General features: G+C 35.3%; 1 protein-coding gene across 2 annotated transcripts in view; it reads right to left on the bottom strand.

The window, feature by feature from the left end:
* Edem3 (ER degradation enhancing alpha-mannosidase like protein 3) overlaps positions 1-20,297 on the bottom strand; it is a 79,259-nt gene that overhangs the window by 33,655 nt on the left and 25,307 nt on the right. For both annotated transcript variants that reach the window (XM_071600228.1, XM_027935036.2), the window contains exons 6-13: positions 20,049-20,202; positions 16,589-16,723; positions 13,639-13,744; positions 8,616-8,713; positions 6,904-7,029; positions 6,350-6,433; positions 4,159-4,242; positions 3,525-3,649 (exon numbers count right to left, since the gene is read on the bottom strand). In XM_071600228.1, coding sequence (XP_071456329.1) covers positions 3,525-3,649; positions 4,159-4,242; positions 6,350-6,433; positions 6,904-7,029; positions 8,616-8,713; positions 13,639-13,744; positions 16,589-16,723; positions 20,049-20,202 — 912 coding nt within the window. The remainder of the gene's footprint in view (positions 1-3,524; positions 3,650-4,158; positions 4,243-6,349; positions 6,434-6,903; positions 7,030-8,615; positions 8,714-13,638; positions 13,745-16,588; positions 16,724-20,048; positions 20,203-20,297) is intronic.

Here is a 20,297-nt window from a genome sequence, read left to right as displayed (position 1 = left end):
CTCTTAATTGGTGAGTTTAAGCCATTAACTTTTAGGGTTATTATTGAGATATGGGTTGTTCTTCCAGCCATATTTGTTTATTTATGTTACTAAACATGGTTTGTTTTCCTCTTTGATTATTTCCCCCCCCCCCTTTACTGTCCTACCTCCCACTGTTGGTTTTCATTGTTATTTTCCATTTCCTCTTCCTGTAATGTTTTGCCGAGGATGTTTTGAAGAGATGGTTTTCTAGCTGCATATTCTTTTAACTTTTGTTTGTCGTGGAAGGTTTTAATTTCATCTTCCATCCTGAAGCTTAATTTCGCTGGATACACAATTCTTGGTTGGAACCCATTTTCTTTCAGTGTTTGAAATATGTTATTCCAGGATCTTCTAGCTTTCAGAGTCTGTGTTGAAAGATCAGCTGTTATCCTGATTGGCTTACCCCTAAATGTAATCTGCTTCCTTTCTCTTGTAGCTTTTAAAATTCTCTCCTTATTCTGTATGTTGGGCATCTTCATTATAATGTGTCTAGGTGTGGATCTGTTATGATTTTGCACATTCGGCGTCCTGTAGGCTTCTAGGAATTGGGATTCTGTCTCATTCTTCAAGTCTGGGAAGTTTTCTCGTATTATTTCATTGAATAGATTGCTCATTCCTTTGGTTTGGACCTCTATACCTTCCTGTATCCCAATAACTCTTAAGTTTGGTCTCTTTATGTTATCCCATATTTCTTGGACGTTCTGCTCATGGTTTCTTAACAGTCTTGCTGAGCTGTCTATGTTCTTTTCAAGTTGAAATACTTTGTCTTCATTGTCTGATGTTCTATCTTCTAAGTGTTCTACTCTGCTGGTAGTATTCTCAATTGAGTTTTTAAGTTGGTTTATTGCTTCCTGCATTTCTAGGATTTCTGTTTGTTTTTTATAACCTCTATCTCCCTGTATAGTTGATCTTTTGCTTCTTGGATTTGTTTGTGTAATTCATTGTGGAAGTGATCTTTCATTGTCTGATTTTGCTGTCTAATGTCTTCCTTGAGACTCCAGATCATCTGAAGCATGTATATCCTGAATTCTTTATCTGACATTCCATCTGCTGCAGCTGTTATCTCTTCTAAAGTTGAGTTGACCTGCATTGCTTGTGGTCCTTTCTTTCCTTGTCTTTTCATACTGCTTGCGTTTCTTTCTGCTTGGTGAAACTGTTGTGTTTTTGAAAATTTTTTCCCCCTATATATTTATATTGCTCTTGTATAGCTGAATAGTCTACCTTGCAGGGTCAGGCGGCGGTCTGCCTACCTTGCAGGTGCGGGTGGCGGCTCTGCTCTGCCCCTCCTCCAATTGGTGTGACGTGTCTACCATGCCTGCGGACCCCTGGGCCTGTTCTGCCGGTCGGTCGCAGGTCTGCCTACCTTGCAGGTGCGGGCAGCGGCTCAGCTCTGCCCCTAGTCCAATTGGGGTGACGTGACTACCACGCCGGCGGGCCGCTGGGCCTGTCCCGGGCGTGGGCGAAAGCTCTGCTCTTCCCCTACTCCAATTGGGGTGACGTGTGTACCACGCTGGCAGGCCACCGGGCCTGATCCGCCGGTCGGTTGCAGGTCTGCCTACCTTGCAGGCGTGGGCGGCGGCTCTGCTCTGCCCCTCCTCCAATTGGTGTGACTTGTCTACCACACCCGCGGACCGCTGGGCCTGTTCCGGGCGCAGGCGAAGTCTCTGCTCTGCTCCTACCCCAATTGGGGTGACATGCCTACCACCCCAGCCGGCCGCTGGGCCTGTTCCACTGATCGGTCGCAGGTCTGCCTACCTTGCGGGCACGGGCGGCGGCTCTGCTCTGCCCCTACTCCAAATGGGGTGACGTGTCTGTCACGCCGGCAGGCCACTGGGCCTGTTCCGCTGGTCGGTCGCAGGTCTGCCTACCTTTCGGGCACGGGTGGCGGCTCTGCTCTTCCCCTACTCCAATTGGGGTGACGTGTGTACCACGCCGGCAGGCCGCTGGGCCTGATCCGCCGGTCTGTCCCAGGTCTGTCTACCTTGCAGGCGCGGGCGGCGGCTCTGTCCTGCCCCTCCTACCACGCCCGCGGACCCCTGGGCCTGTTCTGCGGATCGGTCCCAGGTCTGCCTACCTTGCGGGCGCGGGTGGCGGCTCTGCTCTGCCCCTATTCCAATTGGGGTCACACCAGCGGGCCGCTGGGCCTGTTCCGGGCGCGGGCGGCGGCTCTGCTCTGCCCCTCTGGCTTGATGACAAAGTGAGAGAGACTCGGGTGTTTGTGACTCACTTTCTTTACCAGGAGACCAACTGTTTCTGTCACCGCTGGTATCGATGAAGTTCTCTCCTCCACCGCTTTCTGATGACATCAGATCTCTGCCATGTTGGTTTCCCATGCGAATGGCAGCATTTCGTTCCCTTTGCTGGGTGACCAAAGCAACGGGTGAGTCCTGACCGGCCCTCACAAGCCCCGTCTCAGTCCTGTTACCATTGCCTATGAAGGCTCAGTTGGTATTTACCTTCACAGTATTCAGCAGGACCCGGACGAGAAGCAGTTTCCGTGGGTTCTTTATCCCTGGGCCAGAGCAGTTCCGGGAGCCGGAATTCGGCCACTCCGTGCTCGGTGTATATTCTGATAGGAGCAGGCTCCAAGAAGCAGTTTCCGCGGGTTATTTAGCACTGAGCCTGAGTAATTTGTCTGCAAGCCGCAGGCGAATGGCAGCCTGAAATTACCTGTTCTATGGCTGAATGAGCTGTGATCAGTCGAAAACAGGGATGGTGACGTCAGCTCTCCAAGATGGTGGCCGCTGGCTTCCTCTGTGGTCTGACCGGTGTGGAGAACTGAATTGGACCGCTTCCTTCCCCCGTCTCAAACCCAGAATTCAGCACTGAGTACGGTGATTGCACAGCTGGCAGAAGCCTGTGGAAACTGCAGCGCTGTATCTTTGCATTGCTATCTCCTCGTTTCCCAGCGCGTGCCGCAGACTCTAGCCGCGGGGCAATTTGCTGAATAAGCAGCGTGACCCTCCGTGCGGACAAATCTCTCGCGTTTGAGCCCCCGTAGCTGATCTTCGTGTGATGGAAATCCTTCCTCTAGGTTTTGGAGCACCCCAGTTTTGCTGGAAATTCCTAACAAGATAGCTTTTAGCCTTTCTAACTCGTCATTCTCCCGCACAGTGACGCGGTACACGGGGGTAATGCACTCCCTTCGCCGCCATCTCTTTAATTTTTTTTCTTGATAGTTTCTAACATCACACACAACATAAAAACTGTTAACAAAGGGGGAAAAACATTTCGAACACTCCTAATACCAAGGTTCTGATATTCAACAATTATTCATTCATCCATTTAAAACCTATTTGAGCACTTATTATATGCTATGGTAAAAATACAAACCTTTTGAAAAATTTTAAATGTGTCTATTCAAAAGAGCTTTAAAAATAAACACAATTGCATCCTCCACTATACTTTATCAAAACATTAAACTTAGCTGAATCCTAGCAGGTATTTGTATTTTCTGCTGTTTCAGTTACCCTAAAAAAAGGGGGAGTTAGCAGTTGTTTTACCTGTCCTCATGACTTCCAGTACGAACATCCTTCATGGCAGCAAATCCGCAAGGCACTCTAGCATACTTATTTAAATTTTCAATAAGTGTTTTCCCTACTTCAAGGTAGTAAGGATCTCCTGTAGCCTATTAAAAAGGAGAATATATATATATATATATACACATATATATATAGCTTATATATTACCCATTCATTTATCAAATATTTATTGAGTACTTCCTGGTGCCAGGCACTGTATCAGGCACTGTGATGCATGTTACACAGAACCTAAATCTGAAAATAAACCATGGATCTGCCTCACAGAATTTCTTAAACAATTGAAAATCTGCTCAATTGCAAACTTTAGCATTTAGATTAAATTTCTAATGCCCCAAAAGGTTTCCAGAGACACATGCTTTAGAAAGCAGCTCTAGAAAACCCAAATTCTCTTGAAAGAATTGTTTGGCTAAATATGTTGAAAAGGCATAAAATGTACACATAAAATCTTATATCTTTCAATAACTTTATGGGCTAGAAGAGTATAAATGGTGATATATCCAACCATTATAACATTAAATGCCAATTTCTATTATAAAAGAGTGAGAGATCCAACAGGGAATGGGGCTAAAAAGCAAAGAAAGGTAAAATATCTTACTTTATATAAGAAGTAGGTACTTTCTGCAAATTCTGGCCTTAAAGGATGTTGAGCCCAATGTACCCTGAAATCTGTAGTAAATGCCTGAAAAAAAACATAAAATGTGATTAAAAGAATGAGCAGGCAGTTCTAGAATATAAAGTGGCATATATTAACAGATAAAAGTAATTAAAATATCAATCATATATTTTCATTTATAAAACATAATTTTTCACTGCTAAAATCACAATTAATTTTTACCAAGGCTACCCTTTTTATCAATTAAATGGATTACTCTGCAAATAGCCATTTGAGCTCTTAGGAAATCAAGAAAACTCAGTAAAAAAGTGATGAAATTCAGTAACTCTAATACATGAATCCTGATGGTTTATATAATTGCATTTTCTTTTTTTCCTTTTCCCACCATTTCCTCTTTTATTTTTGGTACTGGGGATTGAACTCAGGGGCATTCAATCACTGAGCCACATCCCCAGCCCTATTTATTTTTTTTTAATTTTTTAATTGTAGTTGGACACAATACTTTTATTTTTTTACTTATTTTTATGTGGTGCTGAGGATCGAACCCAGGGCCCTGCACGTGCTAGGCAAGCACGCTACCACTGAGCCCCAGCCTCAGCCCCCAGCCATATTTTGTATTTTATTTAGAGACAGGATCTCACTGAGTTGCTTAGTGCCTTGCTTTGAACTCATGACCCTCCTGCTTCAGCCTCCTGAGCCGCTGGGATTACAGGTATGCACCACTGCGCCCAGCTTGACCATTCCCTCTTAATTATCACTTACCTAGTTCTCATAATTCCTTTTAAATTTCTGTAACTGACAAATAAAAACCATATGTGGTACACAATATGATGTTTTGATATATGTGTATACATTGTGGAATGGTTAAATCAAGCATTTCCTAAACATTTTTTTTGTGTGATGAGAAACATTTAAAATCTACTTTCATAGCTATTTTCAAGTATATATATTTCTATCTTAACATTATTTTAGTATATATTTTCTTTTCTAACAACCTCAAATCATTTGTGGAAGGGGACAAAGGAATTGATCAAAAATAAATCTTACTCTATTTGAAATTTAAATCTCTCAATAAGAGAGCCACCTGTTTAAAAAAGAAAGAGGAAACCAAAATCTTTATAGGAATCAAACAAAAATTTATGTGATAGATGTATTTGTTGAAACCTCATTTTATTCTTCCTGAATATGAACTTTCTCCATTGCCATGTCCTACTTACCTGAAGTTAATAAAACAATACTCTGTAAAACAAATGTATCAGGGAGCATTCTGAGTTAGTGGAATGCTTAGAACTCTCACAGAGAGTAAATAATCAGGGACAGAACAAGGCCATCACATTTGGAAATTTGTAAAGGTACATTTCTGGAAAGCCAAAAGGCATGCTATTAAAATCTTGTCATATAGATCTAGTAAGAATACTTATTATTAATATAATGTTAAAATTAAAAAAAAAAAAGAGTAATTCACAGCCAGTATGAGCAAGGCCAGATATTCTCCAAATTTCCAGGAAGCATGTGTGACCAACAAAAGTACACTTAATGTAAACAGGCATTAAACAAATCTTAGAAAATAAAAGACGACAGGATCTCCCTAGCAGGTAGGTACAGATGGAAAGTTAAAATGAGAGACTTAGTTTTCTCCTATGTCTAGGGTGCTGAGGATACAACTTAGTGGTAGACAGCCTAGCATGTGTGAGGCCCTGGATTCAATCGCTAACACCATAGGAAAAAAAAATTGACAATATTGCAATGGCATGGGTTAGAAAGGTTGACAAACACTATGTTGGAATTTCTTTTTTTTTTTTACAAAAAAATAATATAATAACGGCATTATCCAAAAATTAAGCTGCTCACTTTGATACATGAAGAAAAGCAAAAACAGGGGCTGGGGTTGTGGCTCAGTGGTAGATGCTCGCCTAGCATACACAAGGCACTGGGTTCAATCTGCAGCACCACATAAATGTAAAATAAAGATACTGTGTCCACCTAAAACTAAAAAATAAATATTAAAAAAAAGAAAACATATAATGTTACATAAACAACAAAAAACCTATTTAACCAGGGGAAAATTAATTAAAAAGAGCAAACATGTTGCAAACATGTTATGAAGATGTCATTTTTTTTTAATTAGCAATTTACAGTATATATGTGAGAATTTCAAAGATTACTTGCTTACCTCTGGTAGAAAATTGTGTTTTTTAATAACTTGATATAGCATTTCATGAGTTTCAATTGCAGGTCTAATATCCCCTTTTAAAACCTAGAAGTCAAAAACCACAAAATGACCCAATAAAATATGAGTTAATTTTATATATAGTCATTTTACAAATGGATCTGAGTATATTAAGACAACTTTGGAAAGGGACTATATTTTGTCATTCAATTTTAGAGATCATAAATGTACTTAATTAAAATCATTTTATTTTAATATCAACAAAATGTACTAGGAGAAGAAAAGTGAGGAATGGTGGAATGAATCTGACCTTTCTTCTGCACATACATGACTATACCACAGTGAATTTTCATCTTTATGCACATCTATAATGCAATGATTTAAAAAAACTATAAATAAGTAGAAGAAAGATCAAGGGAGTGAAGGAAACAGGGGGAAGTAATGGGGACTGAATCGGAACAAATTATATTCCATGCTTATATAATGTCAAAATGAACCCTAACATTATGTATAACTATAATGAATTTAAGAAGAAGAAGAAAATGTCCTCTCCATACCTGTAAGCCTGGAAAAAAGGCAAGCAAAGCATCCATCCAAGTCCGAGCATTCAGCATTGGTTTGTGGATATGCACATCAAGCAGAAGAGGGGGCTGGCTGATGTACCTCATTATGGCATCATAGTGCTAAGAGATTATAATAATGTGTTCATTAAAGTAGACTGAAAAACACGTGCTACTCTAAATATACTAAATAGTGCAGTCAAGAAATTAAGCCTGAATTTATGTTCATAAATAAATTCACATCTGTTAACTGTGGAAATACTTGAATTATTTTAGATGGAATTTTTTCTGAAACATATATTCTCCCTTATGTCCTTTAAGTCAGATGCAGAATACTAAGGACTGTATTTAATATGAGATTCTTAGAGGAATAAATCCAAACATCCCTACCTCCTTTGGGGATCAGCCTGTGGTTAGCATGCCTTTGCGGCCCAATGATGCTCTTAGCTCTCTTGGAATACAGTCACAGGCTTCTATGTTACAGATTTAGTTTTCTTCTGTGTCTAGGAAGTTTGGTGCATTCTCAGCTAACTGGTGCTCACGACTACTGAAGTTAACATAACATCACTGTTCCTACTCTTATGGTCTCCTATCTTTGCTTTTTACACTCTTAGCAACTCTTTTTCTCTTTCTTTTGTCTTCTCCTTGATATTTCTCAGCTTTCTAAAGAGGACAAGCTGTGTTAATGAGCCAACAAAAGGTTATCTGTCCAAATTCACCTCAAGAAAAATCTTACTGTAATCTAACAAAGAATATATGTGATACTATTTTTAAAGCATTCAACTTTGCTAGCTTGTCTACTCTTTGCTAATCACTATTACTAAGTACCTGCCACATGTTAAGGCACTCTTCTAATCCCTTTATGTATATGTATGTTTATTTAATCCTCCCAATAGCCATATAAATAGTATTAATACTTGCATTTCATAAATGAGAAATAAAGGCCAACAGGTTTATTAAACTTGCCCAAAGTCACAAAACTAACAGGCGGTACAATCAAGATTTAAAGCAGGATGGCTCTCATACTTTTACCCTCTTACTGTCTCACATATGTAATGTGGGTGAACTGATGGGGTGGATAAAAAAAAGAAAGAAAGAAAGAAAAAAGGTAAAAATTATGCTTAAAAAAACATAATGATATAGCCTATGAGTTTGCCATATTAATTTCAGTTTGCTTCACTTACAAAGGCAATGCAATTGAGCTCAACAATCACCCCACTCCCCCAAAATTATGACTGTGGTGCTGATTCAGTCCTGACACTTATAGACCTGCTTCTGAAATGCACTGTCATTAGTTTCTCCAAATTCTGCTCTATTTGGTATCATCAAGGACTAAGCCAAACTTTCAAGATTCAAATAAAATTGGATTCCAAAGGAAAAAGCTAACTGTAACTTATTCCAATAACTGTCTTCCTTGCACAAAAGATTAGGTAAAACTCAAATCTACATATTTTATTACTTATTGGCAAATCTAGAAAATTTCTGATAAAAGATTAAAAAACAAAATTACTATGTAAGTTAATTTTTTGAAATGTATGTAGCTTTTACACTGTCTCTGACTAATATCATCAGGAAATTCTGACAAAAAACTACCAAACATTTAAAAACAAATTATGTTTTAGACTGCAACTCAGGCAATTGAGTTTCTATCAAAATCTTAACTCAAATGAAATTGGCTATAAAATTAATACAAAATTTGATCAACTTACTGTATTAAATCTTTCCAGAAAACTGTCATCTCCAAGCAAGACATAGGCTTTCAAGAGATACTCATAATATGAATCAATCCCTGCTCCAACTCCACTATCTATAGAAAATACATATAAATGATCCTTCATTAAACAAGTCTTAAAAATTCTTTATAGAGTACAAATGAGGGTACGAGTATATCAAAAATTAGTCTAAACACGAAATTGTTTAAAGTAAAAATTATACATTTACAGAAATATTAACCCTACTATATAAATAATAGTTCCCTTGTTGATAATAGTTGTTTTTTTCTTTTAAAAATCACTTTGTAAAATTGTTTACAAAGGGCTTATTTAAGAGCAAGAGATATTAGAAAAGACATATGGAAGATGGAATAGAAACAACAGTGATTTAGATAACAGGAATCACAAAGAAATAAAGGTGAAAAGGATAAAATACCTAAAAAACTAACTATCAATTTTTAGCAATTAAAGATTTTAAAAGAAAGGGCCCACATAATATAGAAAGGAAAGATACAGAGGAAAACCTATACCTAAAATTATAGTAATTCTTTTCAAAATTTCTCCTTGTCTTTGATATTCATACTCCTTAAGAAAGAAAGAGAAGACCACATATAAAGGCACTGAAATAAAAATGATATCACTTTGTGTGTATGTGTGTGTGCGTGTGGTACTAGGGATGGAACCCAGGGCCTTGCACACACTAGGCAAGTGCACTACCACTAAGCTGCATCCCCAGCACTTGCTGTCATATTTTAAAAACTGGTTTAAGAAGAGAGTGCTCACTTTAGCAGCACCTATACTAAAATTGGATCATGAAGCGTTTCATGTATTTAATTAACAATATTTCAGTTTTCCCAATTCTTTGTGTATACAGTATTAAACAAAGTGCTTCTAAATGAAAGAATAATAAACATTTCAATCCCAGTTTAAAAAAAAAAGACAAAAGAGCTGTATTTTCAAAACTTCACTCAAACATGAAAGCACAATAAAGATATTGTTAGGCATAATCCCTCAGCAGTTATTAAACACAAGAGTTTAGGTTGAAATGCAATTATCCCTTGGTATGTGCAGGAGACTGGTTTCAGGACTCCTGGTAGATACCAAATCCAAGGATGCCCAAGTACCTTACATAAATCGGTGTAGTATTTACATACAACTTATGCCCATCCTCCCATTTACTTTAAATTGTCTTTAGATTACTTATAATACCTAATGTGATATAAATATTAAGAAAATGGTTATTATACCACATTGTTTAGAGAATGATGACAAGAATAATAAGACTTTACATGTTTCGTACAGATACAATTTTTTTCTAGATATTTTCAATTCACAATTGGTTGAATCTGCGAAGGCAGAATGAACAGATACGGAAAGCTGACTCTACTTTTTGTTTTTTGGGGGGTATGGGGATTGAACTCGGGGTCACTCACCACTGAGTGACATCCCCAGTCCTATTTTATATTTTATTTAGAGACAGAATCTCACTGAATTGCTTAGGGCCTTGCTTTTGCTGAGGCTGGCTTTGCACTCCTGATACTCCTGCCTCAGCTTCGGATTACAGGCCTGCGCCAACATGCCCAGCCTGTCTCTACTTAAATAAGAAGAGAGACAAACCCAGATGTTGATAGGGAGAGAGAAAGAGAGAACTCTAAGACTAAAAGAAAAAAAGAGACAAAGGGATGGGAGAATATACTAAAGTTTATGTTTTCAGGAGGCAAATGCAGGCATCAATGAAAAACAAAAGGATTCAAATGAAAAATAGAAAAGGGACATACTGAAATAATATTAACATAAAGAATGTTGAAATATATTAAAATATCAAATATATAAATGGACTAAAATTAATAATTACGAGACAAAGACAAAACAGATTTAAAGATATATATTTTACCAAAGACACACTTATAGCATAAATACCTGCAAAGACTGAACATAAAAGAATGGAAAAAGACTTATTAGGCAAATGCTATGCAAGATAAAGCTGATGTAGTTACTACCAGACAAAATACACTTTCAGACAGAGTATTATTAGAAATGGACAGGGTCACTACATAATGTTAAAAGGTTTAATTAAGAAGAGAAAGCAATTTAAAATGAATGCACTCAACAGAATATGTAAAGCAAAATCCAAAACTATAAAAAGAGCATTGTTGGAAATTTACCTAATTTTCTTAATGATTAATAGATCAAGCAAACAGAAAATCACTAGGCTGTACACAATATTATTAGTAACCGAGCAAACTAACATACATAGGGTTCTAATCTGACAACTGGAAAAATTACAATTTCTCTTAAGCATATGTGGAACATTTATAAAAACTGACTATGTTCTAGGCCAAAAAGAATACTTCAACAAGTTTCAAAGGATAGGTGTCACACAGACCATAAACATCATACATGTAGCATACAGACCACTGAACTGTAACTATTATAAAATTTTTTTAAATATCTCCCTATATTTGTAAAGTGGAAAACACTGCTAAAAATTCTAAGAAAGTAGAAATCTGTGAGAAGCAGTTTTACCTGTCATTACAAACACAAATCAACTCCAGATGGCTTAAGAATTTCAATGTCAATAATAAAACTTAAAAACTTCTAATACTTAAATATCTTATGGACCTCTGATTAGTAAGAGAGTCTAAACAAGACAAAAAAGTATTGATCATAAAATCACAGATTGATAAGTACAACTATATTAAAAATTTAAAAGAACTTAAAGTCAAAGTTGTGAATCATAAACTGGAAGAAGATATATGTGATACACACAACTGACAAAGAATTAGTATTAAGAATATATAAAAAACTTTTACAAATAATTCTTTTACAAAAGCACACACGAACCCAAAAGAAATGGAAAAAGTACAAGACCACACAATTTAAAAAATAAGGAAACATACATGACCAATAAATATGAAGTATTCAGCATCATTAGTGATCAAGAAAGGATGTTATTTAGAAACTCATTTGTATGGCAAATACTTTAAAATCTAACAATATACAATATACAATGTTGGAGGGCATGTCAATTCACAGGTAATCTTATAGTATAAAGTGATGAAATAACTGTGAAAAACATTTGGACACTATCTCCTGAAGCTGAACATTAACTTATCTTCTGACTTAAAAATTCCACTCCTAGGTACATGGCCAAGAGAAACTCTTAAGACATGTACAACTGGAGTAAACAACAAAAATATTCACAACACTATTGCTCACAATAGCAAAATTCTATAAGCAAATGCCCATGATGGATTTAGTAATTCAATAAATTATCAAACAGCAATTAAAAAATTATAACTCCATGCAACAATATGCATGAATCTGAGTAATGTAATATTAAGTGAAAAAAGTCTCACAGGGGCATCAAATATGACATCCTTTAATAAAATTTAAAATAAAACAAACTATACATTTTTAAGAATACATGTAGATTTAATAAAATTTAATTAAATGGAAATTAAGAGAACAATCAACATAAAGATGATGACTACTTCATGTGGAAGGAGGCAAAGGTGTGGAGTTACAAAAGTGGGGAGAATCAAGGACCATGTACAATAGTATATTATCAAGTTGCTGTTGTAATGGTTCATTAGTGAGTATTTATTATAAAAAAATGATTAAATAAAATGGGTCATGTATGGACCAATGATTAGAGTGTAATGTCATAAGTCAAGAATTATGACCAATTCAAAATTAATTATAATTAATTAATTTATACAAGAGGCCTAAAGTAGGTTTAAAAAAAAAAAGGAGAAAAAATGCAGAATTTTGAAGCCTATATTCAGTTTCTTTCAGAAACCATTCAGATAAAACTTAGGAAAATTTTTATGATACTGAAAAGATAATAGTTTTATTTTAATGTTTAATAAACAATTATATAACATAATTTTACTTATTTAAATATAGGCAATTGTTTCTTATTTTATACAGAAACAAGATAAGCCCCGTGGAACATAGAGAATTATATAAAAAAAGATAATCTCATTAGGAACATTCTAGTATATTTCCATTCTTTGATGTTTATTTTATAGGGGCATTTTTTTCATTTAATTTTATTTTCTTATTGGTGTATCTCATCTATACATAATGGTGGGTTTCATTGTTACATATCTGCATATACATAAAAACACAATTTGCTTAATTTCACCACCAAATACACCCCACCCTTCCTTCCTTCCCCCACCTCCACTCTAATGGTTATCCTTCTAATTCCATGGCATTATAGGGCTGTTTTATAAATATAAAATTATATTCTTTATACAATCATATCCTATGTGTTCATATAACATTGCAATGTTTATTTCCTTACTTCTAATTCATTTTAGTAACTTAATAGTTCAACATTCATATAAAATAATTTTCTTAGCTATTCTTTTTTCCAGTGTTAAAAATAACTATATGATGAACACCTTTGGGGACAATTTTCTATAGTTTTTATTATGCTAAATTAAAGAAGTAAAACTATTGATCAAATTATTAATTAATTTAATTAATAAAAATATTAATGAGCACTTCATAGTAAATGTAGTGTGCCAAGGAGGCACTGTTCTAAATGCTTTACATTAACTCATTTAATCCTCACAATCAGTCCGTAAAGTGCTGTTATTATCCCCATTTTACAGATATGGGGATGTTAATATGGAGAGGCACACAGAAATTAAACAACTTGCCTCTGATTATACAGCCTCAATTCCAAAAATATGACTCCAGAGTCCATGTTCTTAGCTACTAGGCTACACTTTATTTCCAGAGGTAGGAAAAAAACCCATGAAGGACTGATAACATTAAATATGCCCACTAAGCTATACCTTGATGTGAGATGGCTGAGGTATCCAGATCCTGTAGTCCTCAAATAAATTAATTCTAGTGTTTCATCTATACCCTATACCTACAATGCCATACCTATAAAGGCATGAAACAGAAATTATACAAAGATTATGTGAAAAAATGAAATCCTTTATTTTCCAACTATTATGAAGACATGAAGGTTTGAATTTTAAAAGCCCAAGTTACATACCTTTCCGCACCCAATCTCCAGTATGAATATTGATAGTCACACCCACTAAATTACTACTTCGCTGTCTTTTTTCCCATAGAAAATCAAGAGCTTTTCTTGCATATTCCTAAAATTTAAAAAGAAAAGCAAACTTGAAGAACTGCATGCCTTTGGAAAAAAGGAAACAAACAAAAATCAAAGGCCCACAGGATATTTTAAGAATTAAGTAAAATTCTTAAGCTAACCATTTATAATATAAACGTCTTTGAAGTCATTTCTTGGCTCTTTTTCAGTCAGTCTATTTAAGGACTCCGAAAATGCTTTTTAGTGGCAGTGATCCCACTTTGAGATCACCCATTTTCATTTAAACTTATAGTACACCTTCACAACACACATGTATCATTAAATTATATTAATGGCTGGCATATTAAATGCACTTGTTAATATAATTTCTGTCACTTAAATGATCTAAGGAGTATCTAACCTCCTTAGATTCTTTATTGGAAGAGAATTTTAAAGTTGAAATGCTATCTTTGAAAGAGTCATTTCAGAACCTCTCTCTTTGTGGGGGAAGGAAGTACTGCGGATTGAACCCAGGGGTGTTCTACCAATGAGCTACATCCCTATCCCTTTTTATTTTGAGACAGGTTCTTGCCAAATTACCCAGGCTGGGTTCCAACTTGAAATTCTCCTCCCTCTGCCCGGATTAGAGGTGTGTACCACAGTGCTCTGCTAGATCCTACTTTAAATGACACATGACATCATTAGTAAAAAGTTAGTAAATTAACTAGGTTTCTGAATATTTATTTGGTGTTATCAAACTTACAACCTTATGACAACTTTTTATGTTTTCATTTTTAACTACTGAATATGAAATTAAAATGATTTCTGATTAAATTCTTAGTGTGGGATAAAAATGTTAGAAAATATAAAAGCAAAGGGCATGTATAGGTGAAGTTAATTTCAGAACACAAGCCTAACAGAAGTACCACTATAAAAGAAAAAAATCATTAAACCAATCTGCCACTTTGTATATTTAAGAATAGAGTGTAAAGCAGGGCGTGGTGGCTCATGACTGTTAATCCCGGCGGCTTGGGAGGCTGAGGCAAGAAGAATGCAAGTTCAAAGCCAACCTCAGCAACTTAATGAGGCCTTAAGCAACTTAGTGAGACCCTGTCTCACTACAAAATAGGCTGGGGATGTGGCTCAGTGGTAGAGAGTCCCTGGGTTCAATTCCCAGTCCAAAACAACAACAACAACAACAAAAAGACCCAGTGAAATAGAAAACTTAACCAAAATTTAAAATGGAACTCTAGGACACTAATACAAGAACTCAGACCTTTTCATAGGTTAGACCAAGGTTGGCAAACTTTTTCTGACAAGGGCTTGACAGTAATTATTTCAGGCATTATATGCCATGTTGTCACTGATCAAAATTCTCAACTGTTACTGTAACACAAAGCAGTCATAGGCCAAAATAATTAAGCATGACTGTGTTCTAATAAAACTTTTTGTTTTTTTTTAAATACAAAAATAGAGAGGGTTGGGCATATAGCTCAGTGGTAGAGCAATTGGTGAGCATGTGCTAGACTCTGGATTCAATCTCGAATATCATTACTTAAAAAAAAAAAGCAGGTAGTGGCTAGATTTGGTCCACAGACCAGTTTACCTATTGTATCAATGCTCTGTCCATCAATTGCATCAGGTTGCTTCTCTGAAAATCAATTACTGTATACTCAAGAAGTTTTTTAAAAAATCATGATTTTCAATAGATTTAGTTATAAACACAAACAAGCCCAGTGGAAAGAGTATGAACTTTGAATTCAGAAAGAGATGGATTCTAATTCCAACTGCATTCATTCACCCACTAGCTCTATAGATCTCTTATCCTCTCTTAGCCTTATTTTCCTCACCTTTAAATTCATCAACATCTCTGAGTTTGTGGCTCATATTTAAAAGTATGCAATAGTATTTATACTTTTTAATGAAGGTAAAACATTAATCAACAAGGTATGGAATAAGATTTTAAAAGATTACCTGTTCCACCATGATAAATGTATCCTTAAGACATCTGAACATACAGACACACACATACACAAAAAGATCATTTCACTTGTTTTATTTATAGTCTGATCCAATGTCTATAATGCTGGTATGCATTTCTTATTTCTGTTTTGTCCATGTGCACCATTTGCTGAATTTTCAAAAACTCACCTAAGTCATATGTTTGAAAAAGAGGGTGCTTTATGTAACTACTGCACTCCAGTGACAGGCTTACATAATTAGCTTTTCAAAAAGAGAGACAGAGACACAGACATAGCTACACCACAACAAACTATGTGGATGTTAAGTCTTCTAGATAATAAGTAATATTTCCCTTGGAGTAAATACATTTATGGATCAGACTCTCAATCATGACTTAAATGCAAAAACTTCACTATGGTTTTAGCAGAGAAGTGAAGGTTTCCGAAATGCAACTGACTGTTCAGAAGTCTAACAAAACAGACATAGTACTTCATATAAGACATTTGTATTAAGGAGCCATGAAATATTTTTAAAAAAATATTTTTTAGTTGTTGATGGACCTTTATTTTATTTGCTTATTTATATGTGGTGTTAGGAATTGAACCAAGTGCTTCACATGCGAGGCAAGCGCTCTGCTGCTGAGCTACAACTCCAGCCCAAGGAGCCATGAAATATTTATATAATATAGCTAAACAATCTTCTAAGAACAAAACTAAACTTTTACTTTGTAGTTTGTGAACAAAATACAGAGTGATATTTAACATAATTGCTTCGCAATGACTTTGATGTTTTCAACAATTAAAAACTATGTAATAGAATTAGATGAAAAGTTCATCAAAATAACAGTTATCCTCCAACTGATAATCTTAAAACTTAACCAAAGGAAAACAAATATGAAAAGAGCTATGCCCAATACCCAGGAGATCAAAGACCATGAAAAGCAAACCTCAAATATTGTTGCTCCTGTGAATCGACTTAAAGCAGCAAACTCAAGGATCAAGGTACCTGCACATGCTGTACAGGTATCTGTCTCAGTTCCCGTGCGAGCTTCCGGTTTTCTGATGCCAAACTTTAAATTGATCTATTATAGAACCAGAAGACTATAATTAGCAACTATCAAGAGATATTAGATTTTTTGATAAGAAATTACCTTTTTATCAAATCATGAAAAATAATTCATGAAATAACTGATCACTGAGATTTACTCTGGTGAGCTTTGTGACTTTCCAATTAATATCTAAGGAAACACATTCTAAGCACATAATATTCATGTGCCATTTTCTACAAAATTAGCAAGAAGGATTCAATCTTTCTTTTATTTTATTTTTTAGCTTATGGGAATCCTATTGTTGACATTTGGTTTAGAAGCTGGTAGGCTCCTGTCCTCTTGACTAGGCCTCCAGTGCCTGATATAGAGCAGGCACTGGTAATGGTGTCCATTTATTAGTGTAGATGTTAGAAACAAAAAGCTTATTGCCCTACTTACTTGAAGGCTTAAGACAAAAAGATATAAAAGTATTAATAAACTTTTATATTTAGAAGGACTCTGAACCTGGTTCTTCCTGATCTTGAGTTCCTGAAAAATCACAAAGTGGTTTTTAAAAAGGATACTTTTTTATCGAAAAGTAAAACAATAAATTACCTACACTAAATTTATCTATATTATCTCTTTGCTATCCTGGAAAATCCTTAAAACATGTACAAATCATAACAGAATTTCTATTAACCCTGTATTTTAGGACATGATCATTACTCGACCTTAGGAGTAAGACCTTATCTGAAAAGTGGACAAGTTGCTTTCAATTAACTTTAAAGAAATGGCAATATGTAGTGTGGATAAGCTTTAAAGGTCAGTTTAAAAAATGTCCAGTAGCTCTTACAACAGCATTTCTGTCTAGCAAATTCTTTTGGTTTAAAAACAGTAACACAAATTTTATCAATTATGTATGATATCTAAGACAGAATGGTTACACAAATTTTCACAGGCAAAAGCAGTTGCTTACTAAGTATGTAGAAGGAAGGATAGAAAGACATTTTCTTCTGTAGTCACTTTTTTTAAAAAAGTTTAAAAAATCTTCTTGAGATTTCAAAGGATAAGAAAATGTTACTTTGTTTACTATAATGCTCATGGTATCTTCTATTGCAATTCCATGCTTGCTTTTCATATTATGGTAAAAGTAAAGAAATGCTAGATTCCTCAAAATACAGCATCTCTATTTATAACAAAAACTAAAAATATTCACTAAAAATAAACTTAATTAAGTAAATATCTATATATTGTTAAAAAATAGTTTAAAATTGCTTCTAATTTTAATAAGTTGAAAGTGAATCAACAAAAAAATTTAAATAATAAGCATATAGATTCACATTAAAGAGATTCTATTTTTTTCTCATTAAATTGGTAAAAAAAATGATAACATACAGTGTTGGCCCCAGCACCATGGCACATGCACTTTTATGTAAAACTGAAAAGGTACAGAAGAAACTTTCCGGGAAGCAACTGGGCAATTAAGTAATTCCTCTTCTAGTAATTTAGCTTAAAGAAAAAATAAAAAATGTAGTCTTTTTTTTTTAACAGATTTAAGAATGTTTTTACACATGTAAGAATGTTCACAGGAAAACCTATTTAAAATATCAAAAACTGGAAACTTAAATTGAGGCTTATTTCTAGGCTTTTTCATTAAAGAAAAAAGTGCTGATCTTAACCCACTAAAATTAAAGGATAAGTAATGGGATGTGTACTCTAATTTGAAAAGCACTAGCTTTTAACATGCTATATGTCTACCTAGTCAAAGATGGCTTTTTTTGTGTGTGTGTGGGGTGGGTACTAGGGAATTAACTCAGGAGCACCAAGTCCTATTTTGTATTTTATTTAGAGACAGGGTCTCACTGAATTGCTTGGCACTCACTTTTGTTACAAAGATAATTTCTTGATGGAGAAAACAGCCTTACTGATTTATACTGATAGAGAAGTAACGCCAAGTAATAGATAAAGTAGGCCTAAAAATATGGACTGAAAAAAAAAAAAAACCCAGGCATTTCAGGGGAACCTAGACTGCTTTGGTTGAGGTGGAAAAATGATTCTACTGGGGTATGGTACTATAAGAGAATGCAAAAAAAGTCTACAGTCTAAATATGAAGAATTCTAAATGATAAAGAACACTTAATACAATAGGGACGATGAATGAGCAAAACTTTTAAGTTATGCTTTAGTAATATTAATTTTTCAAGTGCTCTGGATCATAAACCAGAGAGAAAAGAGTAGGATAGGTATTTATAGAAGTTTAGGGAAAAAAATTATTTGTTTCAACAGTATAGCTGCAATAAGAAAAGTAAAAAAGTGATAGAGCTTGGTAATGCCTGAGGTATCTGACTTTGATAAAAGGAAGAAAATAACAGTGCTAATAAAGAATGAAAAAAATCAGAAGAGACAGCTCTTTCCATCTTCAATGACCTCCTTCCCCCTGCTTTAAATAAAAAATTCTCTCAGAGGAAAAATCAAATAAAAAAATTCCCACAATGACTCTATTGCCAGCATTCCTTTAACTACCAACACAGAAGAAACCCCCAAATAAGTGGTCCACATGTACTTTCTACCTACTTTGGATTCTTCTTTCCCCTTTAATTTACCCTACTACAACCTTCAAGGTTCTGTTTGCACTCGATTCTCCTTAAGTTTTCTAGGATGGCGTGTGTGTGTGTGTGTGTGTGTGTGTGTGTGTTACTAGGAATTTAACCAAGGGTGCTTCACACATGCCAGGTGAGTACTCTACCACTCAGTCCCCCACCTCTTTTTTTTTTTTTTTTTTTGAGGCCCTGTATTACTAATTTGCCCAGAATGGCCTTGAACCTGGGATCCTCCTGGCTCAGCCTCCCAAGTAGCATTATCTGGGATTATAGGAGTGTTGCCATCATGATTGGTGAACATCTCCTTTATAAGTTCCCATTTTTGGATTTTATAATACTATTCATATTTATATATTTATAATACTATTCACCAGCTCTACCTCCTCCTCATTCCTCTGTCTGTCCCCTCTTCTCTCTGAATCTTTTCCTTTGGAGAATAATACCTACCTGCTCTCAGTGCTTTGACCATAACTTCAGCACAAACAATTCTGGCTCAAGGTTTAGTCTAGCATATATTTCTTCCTTCTGCAGCATAATCCAAATTGTTATACAGAGACACAGCAAAGCTTAAACTAATCTAATTCTCACATCACTCAAATGTAAGTTAATTGAAATGTCAATATAAATTTGTTATATAGCTTTGAAGCATTTTTTTTCCAGTGCTAATAAAGAATGAAACCATTGAGAAACAATGGCTCTGATCAAAAAAACATTTAAATGTTTTGTAAAACAACAAAGGAAGTATACAAAGACTGTTATACATATTTAGAATTACTTACTCTTGGGTAAGGAAGGCCACTGGTAGTATTGAAAGCTGGTAAAAGTTTGTAACCCAATTGCTTTGCCATTTGCAGAAGTTCATCATTGTACCACTGCATGTATTCACCTTTTTCTTTCAGCATGATTGCCAGTGAGTGTCCACCCAAAAGACCCCTGTGATCACAGAGATGAAATATTATCCACCTCTTACAGACACTTAAACATACCACCTAAAAATGTGTGAGCATTTTGTTATCAACAAGTAAGCA

The sequence above is a fragment of the Marmota flaviventris genome, chromosome 12, assembly GCF_047511675.1.
Source record: "Marmota flaviventris isolate mMarFla1 chromosome 12, mMarFla1.hap1, whole genome shotgun sequence".
NCBI lineage: Eukaryota > Metazoa > Chordata > Mammalia > Rodentia > Sciuridae > Marmota > Marmota flaviventris.
Note: the sequence above shows the minus strand (reverse complement) of the source record. Positions and strands in the feature narration are given on the sequence as shown.